This window comes from Eretmochelys imbricata, chromosome 3 (genome assembly GCF_965152235.1).
Source record: "Eretmochelys imbricata isolate rEreImb1 chromosome 3, rEreImb1.hap1, whole genome shotgun sequence".
Taxonomy (NCBI): domain Eukaryota; kingdom Metazoa; phylum Chordata; order Testudines; family Cheloniidae; genus Eretmochelys; species Eretmochelys imbricata.
In genome coordinates this window covers 150,369,632-150,385,260 of record NC_135574.1, presented here as the reverse complement: position 1 = coordinate 150,385,260, position 15,629 = coordinate 150,369,632, and the positions used below count along the sequence as shown (strand labels likewise).

The window sequence follows — 15,629 nt, the reverse complement described above, 5'->3', positions numbered from 1 at the left end:
ACGAATAAGATTTCCTCCCAAGTAGGTCTAGATGCTTATGGTCTTTTTCATGGGGTGTGGTTTTGGTGTGGTGTTGCATTCCATGTTCGTTAACTGTGTTGACTACCAAGGAATTTGGGGAGGATGAGAAAATAAAAATTCTGAGTCTTTTGCAGGAACATAATACTACTTATCTGCTTTCTTCAGGTAGCAGGCATAGTAGATGGAGCATGCCAGATCTTCACTGTGTCCAGAAGGGCATCATTGACCAGCAAAGCTAACTATGCAGGCAGATGAGAATGAATGAAGGATATTAAGCAGCTTATGAATCAGACTTTCCTCTTCCACAAACTCTGGAATAGTGGAGCACCTGGAGAAATTTCAGGTGAAACCATCAGTTTCAGGCACATTTCAGGTGTTCTCAATGTCTTTGATATGGAAAGCACGTCGGAGCTGAGCAGCAAGGAATCGGAAGTCTCTGATACAGCCAGGTCCCAGGGGAAACAGAATGCCTGCAATGCAGAGCATGCTGTGAGTACAGAGTCTGTGGTCTGCACCGAGGTGTTGGTGGCTGAGGCCACTGACAGTACTGTGGGTCTCAGATGAGCCAAGGAAAGTGCAGTCGGAGCCCAAGCAGGCTTCTCTGGTACTGAGGAAGCAAAGGATGCACTTTTTTTGCCGTCTTGGTCTGCTAACGATACCGATGATCTCTCCAGGCCCATGGCTTTGCCATCTTTCAGTCTAGCAATGCCCCAGGTACCTGAGAAACCAGCAGCTTCTTGGGTACTGTAGCAGAGCGACTACTCACTGGTGCAGTGCCTCCTGCTGGTTGTCTTAGGAATTAGCTCTTTCAGCACTCAGACCGCCCTCTGCTGGCCGGTGTCTTGCCTCCGGCCCTGGGTCCCTCCCAGACCCCAGTGCCCTTTACCTCAGGGTTCTTCCCCTGCTATACTCCCACACTCTGGGTCTTCCGTCCCAGGGGAACCCCCAATCCTCTATCCCCACCTTGCCTCAGTGGCTACTGCCAGTCATCATCTAGCCCCCTTTCACTGGGGCAGATTGCAGTATGTAATGGCCACTCATCATTGGCAAGGGGTTCCTGTTGAGATGCTGCCTTTGCCTATCCCTGGGCTGCCTCTCTACAGCCCCAGTACCTTTTGTAGGCCTTCACCAAGACCTGCAGCCTGGGGGTTCACCAGCCTGGAGCTCCCCAGCTCCCTTTGCCCTTCCCCAGCACTGCTCCACTTCAGGTACCTTGCTCTCAGGCAGCTAGCTCTTCCCACTCCAGGCCTAGAGTGAGACTGCTCCAGCTCCTGGCCCCCAGCCCTCTTATAAGGGCTGGCTGGGCCCAGATTGAGCTGGCCACAGCTGTGGCTGCTTCCCCAATCAGCCTAGCTTGGCTGCTTTCAATCCCTGTTCTCCAAGAGTGGGGCAGTTGCCCCACTACAGGCACCTAACTGGAGAGTGGATGGTGCTGAAGTGGCTGAAGACACCGACAACCTCAGCTTTTTAGAGGTACATTTTCCACCTGGTGATCCCAGAACATGGTCCTTGGAGAACTTATGACAGGGGTCTTGCAGCTTCCTCTTATATGCCCTAGAGGAGTGCAGCTCAGATAGAGTGGAGGCTGTAGATATGCTTGGAGAGTGGCATATGGCATGGTCTTTCTTAGCTGGGGTCAGAATCTGGGTGTAAAGAGCTGTCCATCAGCAGCAACCAAAGTTTTATCTACCTGTTTTTTTCTGGCTCTGGATTTCAGCACAAGACAGAAGTTATACTTCTGTACAATGTGCAATTCCCCAAGGCAACAGACACAGCAGGAGTTCCTGTTGTTTACTGGGATTGCCTCCTGGCACGACATCCTGGCATTTGAAACCAGGAGAACCAGGAATAACCTCCCAGTAGGCAAGAACTACCTTATCTACTAATATCTATCTAAATTATATATGAGAATTTTATTTATTTTTAACTAGGCAGCTAAAGCTACTGCTGCTTATTAATTACACTAATACTAAGAACTACAACTAATAAAATAATAAATGAGAACAAAGTTGAGGACATCTCAACAGGAACAACTGCCAGAGCTCCGTCTCAGGCTGAAGCAGTTGAGAAAGAACTGAGTGCAGTTCCCCCACACTGTGCTGTATAACAATGGCATGAGGCATAAAGTTGACTGGCATGCATGTGCAGGCCAAGTGGACACTGCTATAAGAAATCTCCAATCAAAGGTGCAGGGCGCGCTAGCACACCTAGACTGGAGCACCCATAGGGAAACTACTTGCAGAACTTTAGTTAAGAAAAGTTGAGAATATTTATAAAATAAAAACACAATGAGAATACTTACTAATGTTACTGAACTTTCTCTCCAACAAAATAGGGTAGAGTCAAGAAGCCATTATCTAGTGATTCAACATATCTGAAAACACTTAATTTAAAGGTTGTAGATTATATTCATGCAATTTCTCTGTCATTCAGAAGATTAGGGAAATGCTACAATATGTGTTGAAGATATATCATTTAAGACACCGTGTCTGAGAATAATAAATTACATTTACTTAGTGCCATTGACTAGCTTTGAACATCTCATCTGTACCCTGACACTAATCTGTCTGAACTATGTCTACTTTTATCATTGTAATTTTTGAAGCAGTTTCAAGCTACCAATTTTTAGAAGAACTTCCCATAAATTTCCTTTTCCCCTCATGAACTCAAAATATGGAATTCCCCCCAAAAATAGTTGGGTCCAAAACTGAGACTACTAACCATGTTAAGATTCTGTATTTTATACATCACCGGTGCATTATTCCTTTTGATATCTGGGAATCTAAACTTACTAACAGTATAAATATTATCACTTTATGAACAAAATTATTACTATTTATTACTCATGTAATTCCATAGTGTGTATAGTAGTACACTACAACAGAGCAATGACAGATTTCCTGTCCTAAGAATTTGAAATCACAACAGATTTGTATAGATAGATAAAGTATAGGCCTGATTTTCATTTATAGTAAGGCTCCTTAATAGAGCCAGAGCCGTATAAATGGGCCTTAATGTAAATGAAAATCAGGGCCATATATCACTAAAATCAATGTAAAACAGAAACATGCATTCTACATGAATTACTAAGGGCAAGATTGTGTTTGGTATCTTCATAATTGTGTAAAGCATGCAATGGGCTACACAAACTGTTGAGCCTTTAAGCTCAGAGATTTCAGTGATCCCACTAACATGGCTAATAGCTTAAACCTCTTCAAGAAAAGCAGAGGGGGCAAAGAGATGGTCAGCACAGGGGGAAGAACAATGCTGCCCCCCTTTACGATGTTTCATTTGCTGTTCTCACCTGAACTCTGAAAGACATAGTACATTCCTGAGGCACAATGCCACTTTGAAGCTTCATTTGGAGCACTGTAACTGTGCAATGCTCCCCAACAACAGGATGGTAAAACAGGTATGTGCTTCAGTTTAGCACTCAGGAAAATTTATATGAAAGACTAAAATTATAATGTGGCAATAATATGAACCTTTGCAAAACATTAACAATTTCTTAACTTTTTAATTTTTATTTTGAGTAAAACTAATATAAGCAACAGGAAAAAATGAGAATACCTCATGTATACTTTTTGCATTTAGAGGGATGTCATTCCTATAACGAACAAAAAATAAACAGAGTCCTTTGAATTTGTCTGGTGCAGTGTCTAAATATAATCTCATAATTTTAGTTCCTTTTACAACTCCTGGAATTGTTCGACCACATTCTGAAAATAAATTTAAGCACATTACTATTTTAAAATGTATGTATATCATAAAATGTTTAAAACTATTACAGTGATATAAAATAGTTGCAACTCAGTATTTTATTTATTCTTTCCCTTTTGTGCATGTCAGGCACAACCCAGATAGTTTCCTTAATAGCGCTTGTGTATGAACATAATTTGTTAAAAGGAACTGAGAAATTACATCATTAAATAGTTTTTTTTTCTATGGCGAAAACTAATAATGTTCATGAACAATTTATGAAGATATTAGTAACTAAATACAAACTTCAATCCTCTGCAAATATATCACAATCCTCATTGTCAAAAACAATTGAACTGTTTTTGACTGATGGTTTCCAAAACAATTCAGGCTGAGGCAGATACACAATATTAAACATTTGCGCTGAAATGTTCAAGTTGGGCAAAGTTATAAACTGCAAATAGGGATTTATAATGGACTACCTGAACAACAGGCAGTGCAATAAGCCCGACCTATAACAATATTGTTAAAAATTAATAGCATGTACCTACTCCTGGTGCTTCTCCTTCTTGATATAAGAATTTCAAAGTTCTACTTCCATCTTTGGCTAAAAAATTATCAAATGCCTGTAACTGTTAAATCAAAAAGTAAGTTACTGTAAATCAAATGCTGTCAAATTACTACATTTTTATTTGTCTTAAAAGAATATATAGCGTTTAATTGGAGATCTGTTCAAAGTTTTGGTGATATGATAAATACTTTATCCAACACTGGCAGGGAGATGAACTAGGTAACCTAATAGATTTTTTTTTTTAGTCCCTAAACTTCAATTGCTGGTATTTTCACAGGAATTATGCCATAGTATCATCTTCAAGAACTAATTTATTTCACTTATTGAATGACTTGCAAAGCACTAATCACCACAGCAACTATTCAATAATACACACAAATAGTAGACAAGATGGAGAAAAAACGGTCACCTACCTTTCCTAATCGTTGTTCTTTGAGATGTGTTGCTCATGTCCATTCCATTCTAGGTGTGCATGCACCCACGTGTGCGGCCATCAGAAATTTTTGCCTTAGCAGTACCCATAGGGCTAGCTGTGGTGTCCTTTGCAGAGCCACGCTCATACCGCTGTATATCAGGCGCCGCTGGCCCGATGCCCTCTCTGTTTCTTCTTGCCGACAACTCTGACGGAAGGGCAGGAGGGCAAGCAACGGAACGGACATGAGCAACACATCTCGAAGAACAATATTTACAAAAGGTAGGTAACCATTTTTTCTTCGAGCGCTTGCTCATGTCGATTCCATTCTAGGTGACTCACAAGCAGAATCAACGGAGGTGGGCTCGGAGTTCACAGTATTGCAGATTGCAGCACTGCTCTGCCAAAGCCAGCATTGTCTTGAGCCTGCTGGGTCAGCGTGTACTGCAACGTGAATGTGTGGATGGACTACCAAGTTGTGGCCCAACAGATCTCTTGGATTGGCACCTGTACCAGGAAAGCTGCTGATGACGCCTGCGCCCTAGTCGCATGAGCCATTATGATCGCCAGCGGGAGCACCTTTGCCAGCTCATAGCAGTAGAGGATGCAGGCCATGATCCAAGACAAGATTCTCTGTGCTGACACTGGGCAATCTTTCATCCTGTCTGTGACAGCAACGAATGACTGTGTTGACTTACATAACAGCTTTGTTCTATCAATGTAGAAGGCCAACGCCATCTGACGTCCAGGGTATGCAGCCTGCGCTCCTCCTCCGTCACATAAGGCTTTGGAATTGGGAGATGACCTTGGGCAGAAAGGCCAGATGTGGACACAGCTGGACCTTGTCCTTATAGAAGACCATATAGGGTGTCTCTGACATGAGTGCCCTGATCTCGGATACCCTACAGTCCAAAGTTATGGCGACCAAGAAGTAGACCTTCCAGGAGAGAAGCCAGAGGGAGCAGGAAGCCAAGGGTTCGAAGGTGGGACCCATGAGCCTCGATAGCACAAGATTCAGTTCCCAAAGGGGGACCAGGTCTCGGACATGCAGGTAAAGGCACTCCAAACCTTTCAGGAAGCACGCCATCATGGGATGGGCAAAGACCGACCGGCCTTGAAATGGAGGGTAGAACGCCGAAATGGCCACCAGGTGTACCTTGATCAAAGATAGCGATAGACCCTGGTGCCTAAGGTGCAGTAAATAGTCCAGGGTGTCCTTGCAGCGGGGCTTCTTCCACATGAATGTGTCAGTCAAAGGCCCAACACATGAACTGCTTCCACTTTGCCACATATGTAGCCCTGGTGGACAGTTTTCTGCTGCCCATCAGGACCTGTTAGACACCAGCAGAGCACTCCCATTTGTCCATACTCAGACACACAAGCAGTCAAGTGCAGTGATGCCAGGTTCGGGTGCAGCAGATTGCCATGGTTCTGGAACAGCAGATCTGGCTGAAGAGGTAGCTGCAACAGGGTGGCTGCCTAGAGACCCAGCAGCATGCCAAACCAGTGTTGACAAGGCTACACTGGGGCTATGAGGATAACCTTGCTTCACCTTCTGTCTTGCTTCACCGTCCACAGTACCTTGCGGATCAACGTTACCAGTGGGAAGGCGTACATCAGTGCTCCTGACCATGGAATCAGGAAGGCGTCCAACAGGGAGCCCTTGTCCCTGTCCCACAGAGAACAGAACATGTGACACTTTCTTTTCTGCCTGGACACAAACAGGTCCACATGGGGAGTCCCCCACCTGCGGAAGATTAGACTGACCACCTCCGGATGAAGGGACCATTCGTGTCAAGACTACAAGGCCTTGCTGAGGTGAACCGCCAGGAAGTTCCTGGTTGTAGGCAAGTGGGCAGCCACCAGATGAATGGCATGCCACACACAAAAGTCTAAGAGGCTGAGTGCCTCCCAACACAGGGCCGAAGACCTGGCGCCGCCCTACCTGTTGATATAATACATAGGAGCTGTATTGTCCATCAAAACCTACACCACACTGCCCTTCAGGTGGGGCAAGAATGCCTGGCAGGCCAGGAGAACCACTCTGAGCTCCCTGACATTGATATGAAGGGTCAGATCGCATTTGAGATCAGGGTAAGCAACGGAGACAGGGTCACGAAGGGAGCTCCCTGCAGCACCGATTTTGGATTCAGACACAAATCCAAGGACAAGAGGATGTGGCTCAGCACCATGACCACTCGGTCCAGGGTCCATGACCACTCTGCTGGGGATAGAGACTGAGGCCAGCCACGCCTGCAGTGGCCATAGATGAACTCGGGCATGGCTGACCACGTACATGCAGGCAGCCATGTGGCCCATTAGTCACAGGCACGTGTGGGCTGTGGTGTGTGGATGGCTCTTTATGTGGGCAATCAAGTCTGACATGGCGTGGAAGCACGCTTCTGGAAGGAAGGACATGACTCAGGTGGAGTCAAGAACCATTCCGATAAACTCTATGTGTTAGACTGGCATTAACATGGACTTTTCTGTGTTTATTAACAGACCCAGATCATTGCAGATGGACCACACCAGACTGAGGCTGTGTTGCACCTGCTCCGGAGAGCTGCCCTTGATGAACCAATCGTCGAGATACGGGAAGATCTGGACTCCCCAACATCTCAGGTAAGCTGCTACCGGCGCCACATATTTCGTGAACAACTTGGCAGCCAAGTACAGGCCACAGGGTAGCATTGTGAACTGGAAGTGACACCCAGCCACTATGAAACGCAGGAAGCGCCTGTGGCCCGGGAATATGGAGACATGAAAGTAAACATCCTTTAAGTCGAGATCGGCATGCCAGTCTCCCAGATCCAGGGAAGGAATGATGCAGGCCAGGGAGACCATGCGGAATGTCAACTTCTTGAGAGACTTGTTGAAGCCATGCAGGTCCTGGATGGGTCTGAGGCCCCCTCTGGCATTTGGGATTAGGAAGCAGCGGGAGTAGAATCCTCCTCCTTCCATGTCCTGAGGAACCTCCTCCACAGCTCCCAAGCCCAGGAGCTTCTCTATTTCCTGAACAAGGAGTTGCTCATGAGAAGGGTCCCTGAAGAGGGAAGGGAAAATGGGGGAGGGCAGGAAGAAGGAGTGGTAAAGAACTGCAGGATATAGCCCAAGCTACTATATCCAGGACCCAGCAGTCCAACATAACCCGTGACCAGGCCGAGCAGAAGGGGGAGAGGCAGTTGAGGAAAAGATGGGTAGGATCCAGTCGACTGACTAGGGCATCTGTAAAGGGGCTAGGCCGGGGCTCAACCTTCTGCGGAATGGCGGGGAGCCGCACTGGCTTGCTACACACAGTTGACTTTGGGGAATTTTTCCGGCCACTGGAGTCTCCCTCGACAGCCCTTGCGGTAACTGGAATGAGCACTGTAGGCCCGGGCCCTGAGTCAAGGAGGGGAAACAAATAGTCAGTAGCTCAGGCCCTCAAGCAGGGGCTGAGCAAATAGTTCAGTGGTAACAAGTCCAGGCCCTGGGTCAGGGCGGGGCAACGAAGAGTCAATAGCTCAGGCCCTCAGGCAGGGCTGAGCAACTCAGCATGTGTGAATTAGCCCAGGCCTCCAAGGACCTGGAAGAGGGGGAGACTGCCACCCACGAGTTGGGTGGCAGGGGGGAGGCAGGCCCACCCACTCCACTGCGTCCCAGCCCAGGACCCTAGCAGCGGCGAATGACCCACTGCTGGGTCAGTGAGGATCCTGACCGCAACACACTGACATGGGTTCTGGCAGAATTATAGCCAGACTAGGGTCGGCTGTCCGCAGGCTGCTTCCTAACTCCCCTCCTTCTGGTACCTGGGTCACGGCGATGTTCTCTGGGGGGTCCAGCACCATGGTTTCCTCGGGGTAATGGGCAGGCAGCAGGTCCGGTAACTCCCCTGGATAGTGGGCGCAGGGCAGGTCCGGTAACTCCCCTGGATAGTGGGCGCAGGGCAGGTCCGGTACTCCCCTGGATAGCGGGCGCAGGGCAGGTCAGGCCAGTCTTGGCATGGACCTGGGGCTGCGGGGTTTTCCCAGTCACAGGCTAAGCTGGCTGCGGCTGGTCCTCGAGTGAGCTCTGAGGGCCCACCTTTATACTTCTGGGTCGTGCCTTTCTACTTCCAGGTCGCCTCCTGTCTCTCTGAGGGGTGGGCTCAGAGCTTCCTGGCTCCGCCCACTCTGGTGTCTGGAGGGACTCGACCCTCTCCGGAGTGGCGGGGAGCCACACCACCTTGCTACAGCATTGCTCTCAAGCACACCCTCAAAATGATTGCTTCTGGCCCCCTGGGTGTTTGGTGGCCCCAGGATGGGCTGGAAATCGGGAGGAAGAAGGGTGACAATGATCAAAACTGGTATCCCTTCTTCTTGCAGATCCCTGACAAGGTTATAAGGTTCTTGGTGGCGGCGGTGAGGCCGAAAGGGTTTTCTGGCTGATTGCAGTGTGTGCATGCCCAATGAGCAAAGGGTAGCCCTACTGTCCTTCAACCGTGCAGCCTGGCATCTGTCTGATCCGAGAACAGACCAACTCCATCAAAAGGGAGGTTCTGGACTGAGGCCTGCATCTCCTGGGAGAGGCCCGCTGCCTGGAGCCAGGAGCTGGATCACATGATCACCACTGTTGCGACCACCCTTGCCATTGAGTCTGTATGTCCCATGCCGTCTGCAGGGAACATCTCACCACCACAGTACCCTCCTCCACCAGAGTGCCAAACTCTTGGGCCAAACCCAAGGGACGGATTCCTGGAACTTGTTGAGACTGTCCCAGAGATTAAAATTGTACTGGCCCCCAGGGCCTGTTGGTTCACCACCCAAAATTGCAGGCTAGCGACTGAATAAATTTTTCTCCCAAATAAATTGAGTTTCTTAGCCTCTTTGTTTTTCGGAGTTGAGGAGGTAAGAACCTGCTTGTCTTTTTCATTGGCCACAGATTCAACCAGCAAGCCCGGGGGCAGGTGGGTATAAAGGTATTCAAAACCTTTGGCTGGCACAAAGTACTTTTTCTCAGCCCATTTCAAGGTGGGTGGGATGAAGGAGGGGTCTGCCAAAAGGTCGTGCCTATCTTGAGGACCTCCTCATGTACAGGCAGGGTGACCAAGGCGGGCGTAAAGGCCGAGAGGACGAAGAGGATGTCCTCCTGCTCTGCCATCTCCTGTACCTCAAGCCCCAAGTTCTCGGCCACACACCAGAGAAGGGTTTGACGTTCCATAAAGTCATCCGGCCAGTTAGCTCTGGAAGGTCCCGTGATCACCTCGTCTGGGGATGACAAGGAAAACTGGACCACCAGTGGGGGTGCTAGGGTCTCGACCACCATTGGAGAAAGAGGTTTTGCAGCCAGCACAGGTTCCTCCACTCCGACCTCAGAACAGGCTTCCAGTACTGGGCCCAGTGCTGGTGGGGTCACTGCCCAATGCTCCATCATGGCGACCAAGGAGTGCTGCGAAGGAGGCATCGTCACAACTGGTACACCTCACGTGCTTCTATAAGGCCACTGCGCTGGCCACTGGACGTGTTGCCATTGCGGTGCCACAGATGAGGGAGCAGGCTCCAGCGCCCAATCACGCCAGTAAGTGTTGGCGATGGGCTAAACTGGCCCTCCATACCGGAGGAACCACCTTCTGGTGACCCGGGAGGAGCCGTCAATGCCTGTTTTTGTTTCCTGGTCATGGCTACCAGTGACTGTTGCCTAGGCATAACTGACTAGTAACTGTAGCGTGGAGAGCGGTACCAGTGCGACCAGTGCTGGGGAGACCAGTACTGGGATGGGGAACGTTCCCACTGTGCCAGTGATTGGGACTGATGCCTAGAGGATGACCGTTGAGATAGTGAGCGGTGCCAGTAATAGTAAGGGGAGCATCAATCCCATGCCGGAGAGTAGCGCCGAGGGGATCTGGTGAACTATATACAACAGCCTTAAGGCACGAAGTTCAGAATGGTAGAAACTACTAGTTCTTGCTAAGCAAGAAAGGAACGTCGACTGACCACCATGGGAGGTAAAAAGGAACTGAGAGGGCCTAGGGCCTGCAGTACCTGACATACCTTGGCATGAGCACAGCACTCCAGAGGGTGCCACAGCTGGCCCTACAGGTACCACTAAGGTAAAAATCTCAGACAGCTGCACACATGGGTGTGTACATACCTAGAATGGAATCAACATGAGCAAGCACTCAAAGAAAAAAAAGTTACTTATAAATTAGGTAACAACATATAACTACATTAACAATAACAAACAAACAAAATGTTTAAATCAGACTTACTGAAGGGCCATCCAAGATCATATCTTCCACAGTTGTTGCATCTAAACCAAGTTTGTCCCCTAGGACTTCAAATATGTATCTATATGAAGCACCTATTTTCATTTTTCGACCTTCCCTTGCATCTCTATATCGTGCCTAAAACATAAAAAAAAGTTTAAAAAAACTAAAAACTGCAGTGTTTGCAAAATTATTTGTTAACCTGACCCATAACATGAAACTAATATTATAGTTTGCTGTTTATGTGAAACTCCCCTAATTACTCCTTAAAAATAAACTATATTTTCATAGGTTAAAAGAAGGGGAGGTTACTCAGCTTGTGCAGCAACTCGAGTCAATGGTGCTAGAATAGGGGGTGGGTGGGCAGAGGGCCATGGCTCTCCCACTTTTTGAAAGTGGACAGGCTTGGCCCACCCACTTTTTGGCAGGGGCCCACCCCTCTTCTTCCCTGAGGCCTCCCCCCGACCCTGGACAGGCCAGCAGCTGGAGCTGGACCAGGGAGCCTGGGCAGCTGTGAGTCGCCATGCCGCGGACCCTCCACCTGCCCAGGTTGAGGAGGTTGAGAGCAGCCCCCGGCCCATGTCCCTGTCCCCCAGACGTCCTTCCCAGGGCAGGAGGGTCCGCGGCTCCCACAGCTGCCCACGCGCCACATGTGGCTCTTACCTGGACCCAGCTCCAGCTGGGGGGCTGCAGCCCAGCCATGGTAAGAGCCTTGCAGGTAGCTGTGGGGAGCCACAGACCCTCCCGCCCTGGGTGGGAGGCCTGTGGGGAGGGGAAAAGACAGGGGCTGCTCTCGACCCATCCACCCCAGGCAGGTGGAGGGTCCAGGGCTCCTGGCCCACTCCGGCTTCTGGTTTGGTCAGGGGCGAGGCCTTGGCAGAAGAGGAGGTGTGGGGGACCCTGGCTCTGCCTTCCCCCCCATATTTTGGGGCAGGTTCTGCCGCCCTTGATTGGAGTTCTCCAAGATGTGTGTCCCTCTGGGTGCTCCACTTCAGGTGTATGTGTGCCCCCGTGTGCCTTTGAGCAGGGATTTTCAGTAGCAGTACCTGTTTGGCCCACAGGTATGTTCTACATATCCTCAAGTCCTGTACCAAGGATACTGAATGCTATGCAGGCAAATACCCCTTCTCTACCACAAAGTCCCATAGAGGAATCCCAGGAAAGAGGGCAGATGGTGGAGAACCCACAGGAATACAAATCTTGAAGAATTCAAGTTAATGCACAAAGTGAGTAACCTCTACTCCTTTTTCCAATAGGGTCCCTATGTGTGCTCCACTTCAGGTGACTTCTGAGCAGTATCCCCCAGGATGGAAGGAGCTTAGATGCAGAGTCTAATACTGAATACAGAACTGCATTGCCAGCTGCAGCATCTGATCTAGAGACATTACCCAAAGCATAGTGATTGGAGAAAGTATGTACTGTAGTCCAGGTTGCAGCTCTGCAAATTTTAGCAACTGGAACATCCTTGAATAATGTCATAGAAGTAGACTGAGACCTTGTGACTAACACTCTAGGGGGCTGAATGTTTGCAGATTCATAACATGAGACAATACACCCAGAAATCCACCTTAAGACTCTTTGGGAGGAGACTGTGGATCCTTTGCATCTGTCTGCAATTGAAAAAAAACAACCTGGGAGACTTTCAGAATGGTTTGGTTCTGTCCATATAGAAGGATAATACCCTTCTGACATTTAAGGTATGGAATGCAGCTTCCTGCCTAGTCTGATATGATTTCAGGAAAACAGCTGAGAGATGAATAATCTGATTAATATGCAATTCAGAAGACACTTTAGGTTGAAATTTAGGATGTGGATGTAACAAGACTTTGTCCTTTCAAAAGACTGTAAAGGGGGGAATCCATCATTAAAGTCAGCAGGCCTCAAACCATCCGAGCCGAAGTGATGGCCACCAAGAAAGCTGTTTTAATAAGAACATAAGAATGGCCCAAAAGGTCCATCGAGCCCAGTATCCTGTCTTCCAACAGTGGCCAATGCCAGGTGCCCCAGAGGGAATCAACAGGTAATCATCAAGTGATCAATTCCCTGTCGCTCATTCCTAGCTTCTGGTAAACAGAGGCTAGGGACACAATCCCCGCCCATCCTGGCTAATAGCCATTAATGGACCTATTCTCCATGAATTTACTTCGTTCTTTTTTGAACCCTGTTATAGTTTTGGCCTTCACAACATCTCCTGGCAAAGAGTTCCACAGGTTGACTGTGCGTTGTGTGAAGAAATACTTCCTTTTATTTTAAACCTGCTGCCTATTAATCTTATTTGGTGACCCCGAGTTCTTGTGTAAATAAACTTCCTTATTTACTTTCTCCACACCAGTCATAATTTTATATACCTCTATCATATCCCCCCTTAGTCATCTCTCTTCCAAGCTGAAAACTCCCAGTCTTATTAATCTCTCCTCCATATCCCTAATCATTTTTGTTGCCCTTTTCTGAACCTTTTCCAATTCCAATATATCTTTTTTGAGCTGGGGCGACCACATCTGCATGCAGTATTCAAGATAGGGCATACCATGGATTTATATAGCGGCAATATGATATTTTCTGCTTTATTATCTATCCCTTTCTTAATGATTCCCAACATTCTGTTCGCTTTTCTGACTGCTGCTGTACACTGAGTGGATGTTTTCAGAGAACTATCCACGATGACTCCAAGATCTCTTTCTTAAGTGGTAACACCTAATTTAGACCCCAAGTAACTCTTGCAGCCAAAGAAACAGTCACTTCTGGTTTTTGTTGTAAGGGGTAGACTTCATATGGTATTGTCTACTATGCTCATTAACTGAATCCATGACAAAGATGGTCGTAGTAGGCTCTAATAAAGCCCCATTCACAGGAAAAGCCACATGTGCAGATGCTGAAGTATGTAAAACGTCCAGGGGCTTATGAGGAGAGTCCTGGAGCTTCTCTAAAGGAATTTGAAGCATATCTGTGATGTACTTCAACAGCTCCAGAAATTGTCTAAATTCATCTGCCATGAAAGCTGGTGAAGGCGTTACAACCTGGTAATGGATGACAAGGAAATGTTTATGTGAGCTGTTACCTCCTTGTCAGCCCTTGCGGGTGGTTCAGTGGTGGGTCTAGGGGCGGGTGGGATCTGGATGCACAGGGGCTCATTGGGGGATTCTGGGTGCAGGGGGAATGGGACTCTGCAGAGGGTGAAGGAGAAGATGGTTGGATCTTGGCAGGGAGCGGTCTGGCTGTGGGGGAGCATTGGGCTCACAGGGGTCTGAGGGCAGGGGGCTCAGCAGAGGGCTCCAGGTGCTGGGGGAGTAGGCCTTGGTGGTGTGGGGCTCAGTGGGATGGGGGTCCAGATACAGAGGGCTCAGTGGGGTGTTCTATGTGCAGAGGGTTGGGGCTCAGCAGGGGAGTCTGGGTGTGTGAGGGGTCTGGATGCAGAGGATTGGGCTCATCAGGGGGGATTTGGGGTGGGGTCCAGATTCACGGGGTTTGGGCAGAAAGAGGGGGCAACTCCCCAAACAGTGACCCCTCCGTCTACTGCTGGGGAGCAATGGGGGCAGGATGTGGGGATAGGGAGGTGCAGAGCTTCCTGCAGTCGGGGGAGGTTCCTGGAAGTGGGTCTGACCTGGCCCTGGGAGCAGCCTGTGCAGTGGAAGGGGATGTGCTGTCCCCATCCCTCCCACAGCTCAGTGCAACTATCTGTTGGAGCCCACCACATGGTGGGAGCCACCAGCCAGGTTGTTCCCAGCCTTGCCCCTCCCTGGATGCATCTCCCCCAGCTGCGCCTGATGCCTGAACCAGACGCCATATCCCTGGACCACAGCCCAGGAGGGGCATGTGATTCAATTTACCTGTGGGGAAAGAGTAAAATCTGTGGGGGATATTAATTCTGCACTTGCACAGTGGTGCAGAATTCCTCCACGAGTATCCTGTGGAGGCCAGCATCAGTACCAAATCACAGATCTGTCCAAAAAATGTCAGTGCTGTGGACACTGAATGTTTTGAATGAGTACATCCGAAGCCAGACTCAGGTGGTACTGATGTAGCAGTATGGGATACCAGTGTTGGTATCAAAGGTATAGAAAAGTTGGATAGTTCAGACTTCTTCGAAGTGAAATGTCTACCAGAATGGACATGACCACCTGATGCCAGCAAAGTCTTTGGTACTGAATTCAATTTAGTGGAAGAGTGACTCTTATAGGAAGCCTTCGACAGTCTCACAGTACCAGAACCACCTAGACTAGCACTCAGTAGCACTCCTACTAGGACCTGAGGTCTCCAGAACATTCTTTTGAGTCGGTGACCAAGACTTCTTAATAAGAGACCAACCACTCCTGCTCCTCTTGTCATTACCCACAGTCTTACTCTTGGTTCTGCTGTATCCCTCAATGTTTTTGGTGACTGAGACCCAGAGACAGATGGGGTACCTGAAGCTGAAGGCTTTCGGTGACCAGGACCCACACATAGGGCACTAAGTGTGCTCAGAGGCCAGTCCACAGTGGGGTTCTCAGAACCTGAGTTGGAGACTGGACTTATGGTTTGTTTCACCATTAACAGATTTAAATGTTATGGTCCCAGTTTTTACAAGATCTTCTCTTGAAGGAGGAAATCTTACACTTGGTTGGTATATGGGTGTCCACCACTGACCAGGATAGCTTTCCAGTAGGAAAGACAGTGCTTAAAACCTGGGGATCCCAGCATAACCCAGAAGCATCAAAGTCCAGAAT

At 48.5% G+C, this 15,629-nt stretch overlaps 1 protein-coding gene across 1 annotated transcript in view; it reads right to left on the bottom strand.

Moving 5' to 3' along the window:
• DNAH8 (dynein axonemal heavy chain 8) overlaps positions 1-15,629 on the bottom strand; it is a 591,778-nt gene that overhangs the window by 571,700 nt on the left and 4,449 nt on the right. Inside the window, exons 2-4 of the mRNA XM_077812184.1 lie at positions 10,930-11,064; positions 4,268-4,352; positions 3,592-3,740 (exon numbers count right to left, since the gene is read on the bottom strand). Of these exons, the coding sequence (XP_077668310.1) occupies positions 3,592-3,740; positions 4,268-4,352; positions 10,930-11,064 (369 nt within the window). The remainder of the gene's footprint in view (positions 1-3,591; positions 3,741-4,267; positions 4,353-10,929; positions 11,065-15,629) is intronic.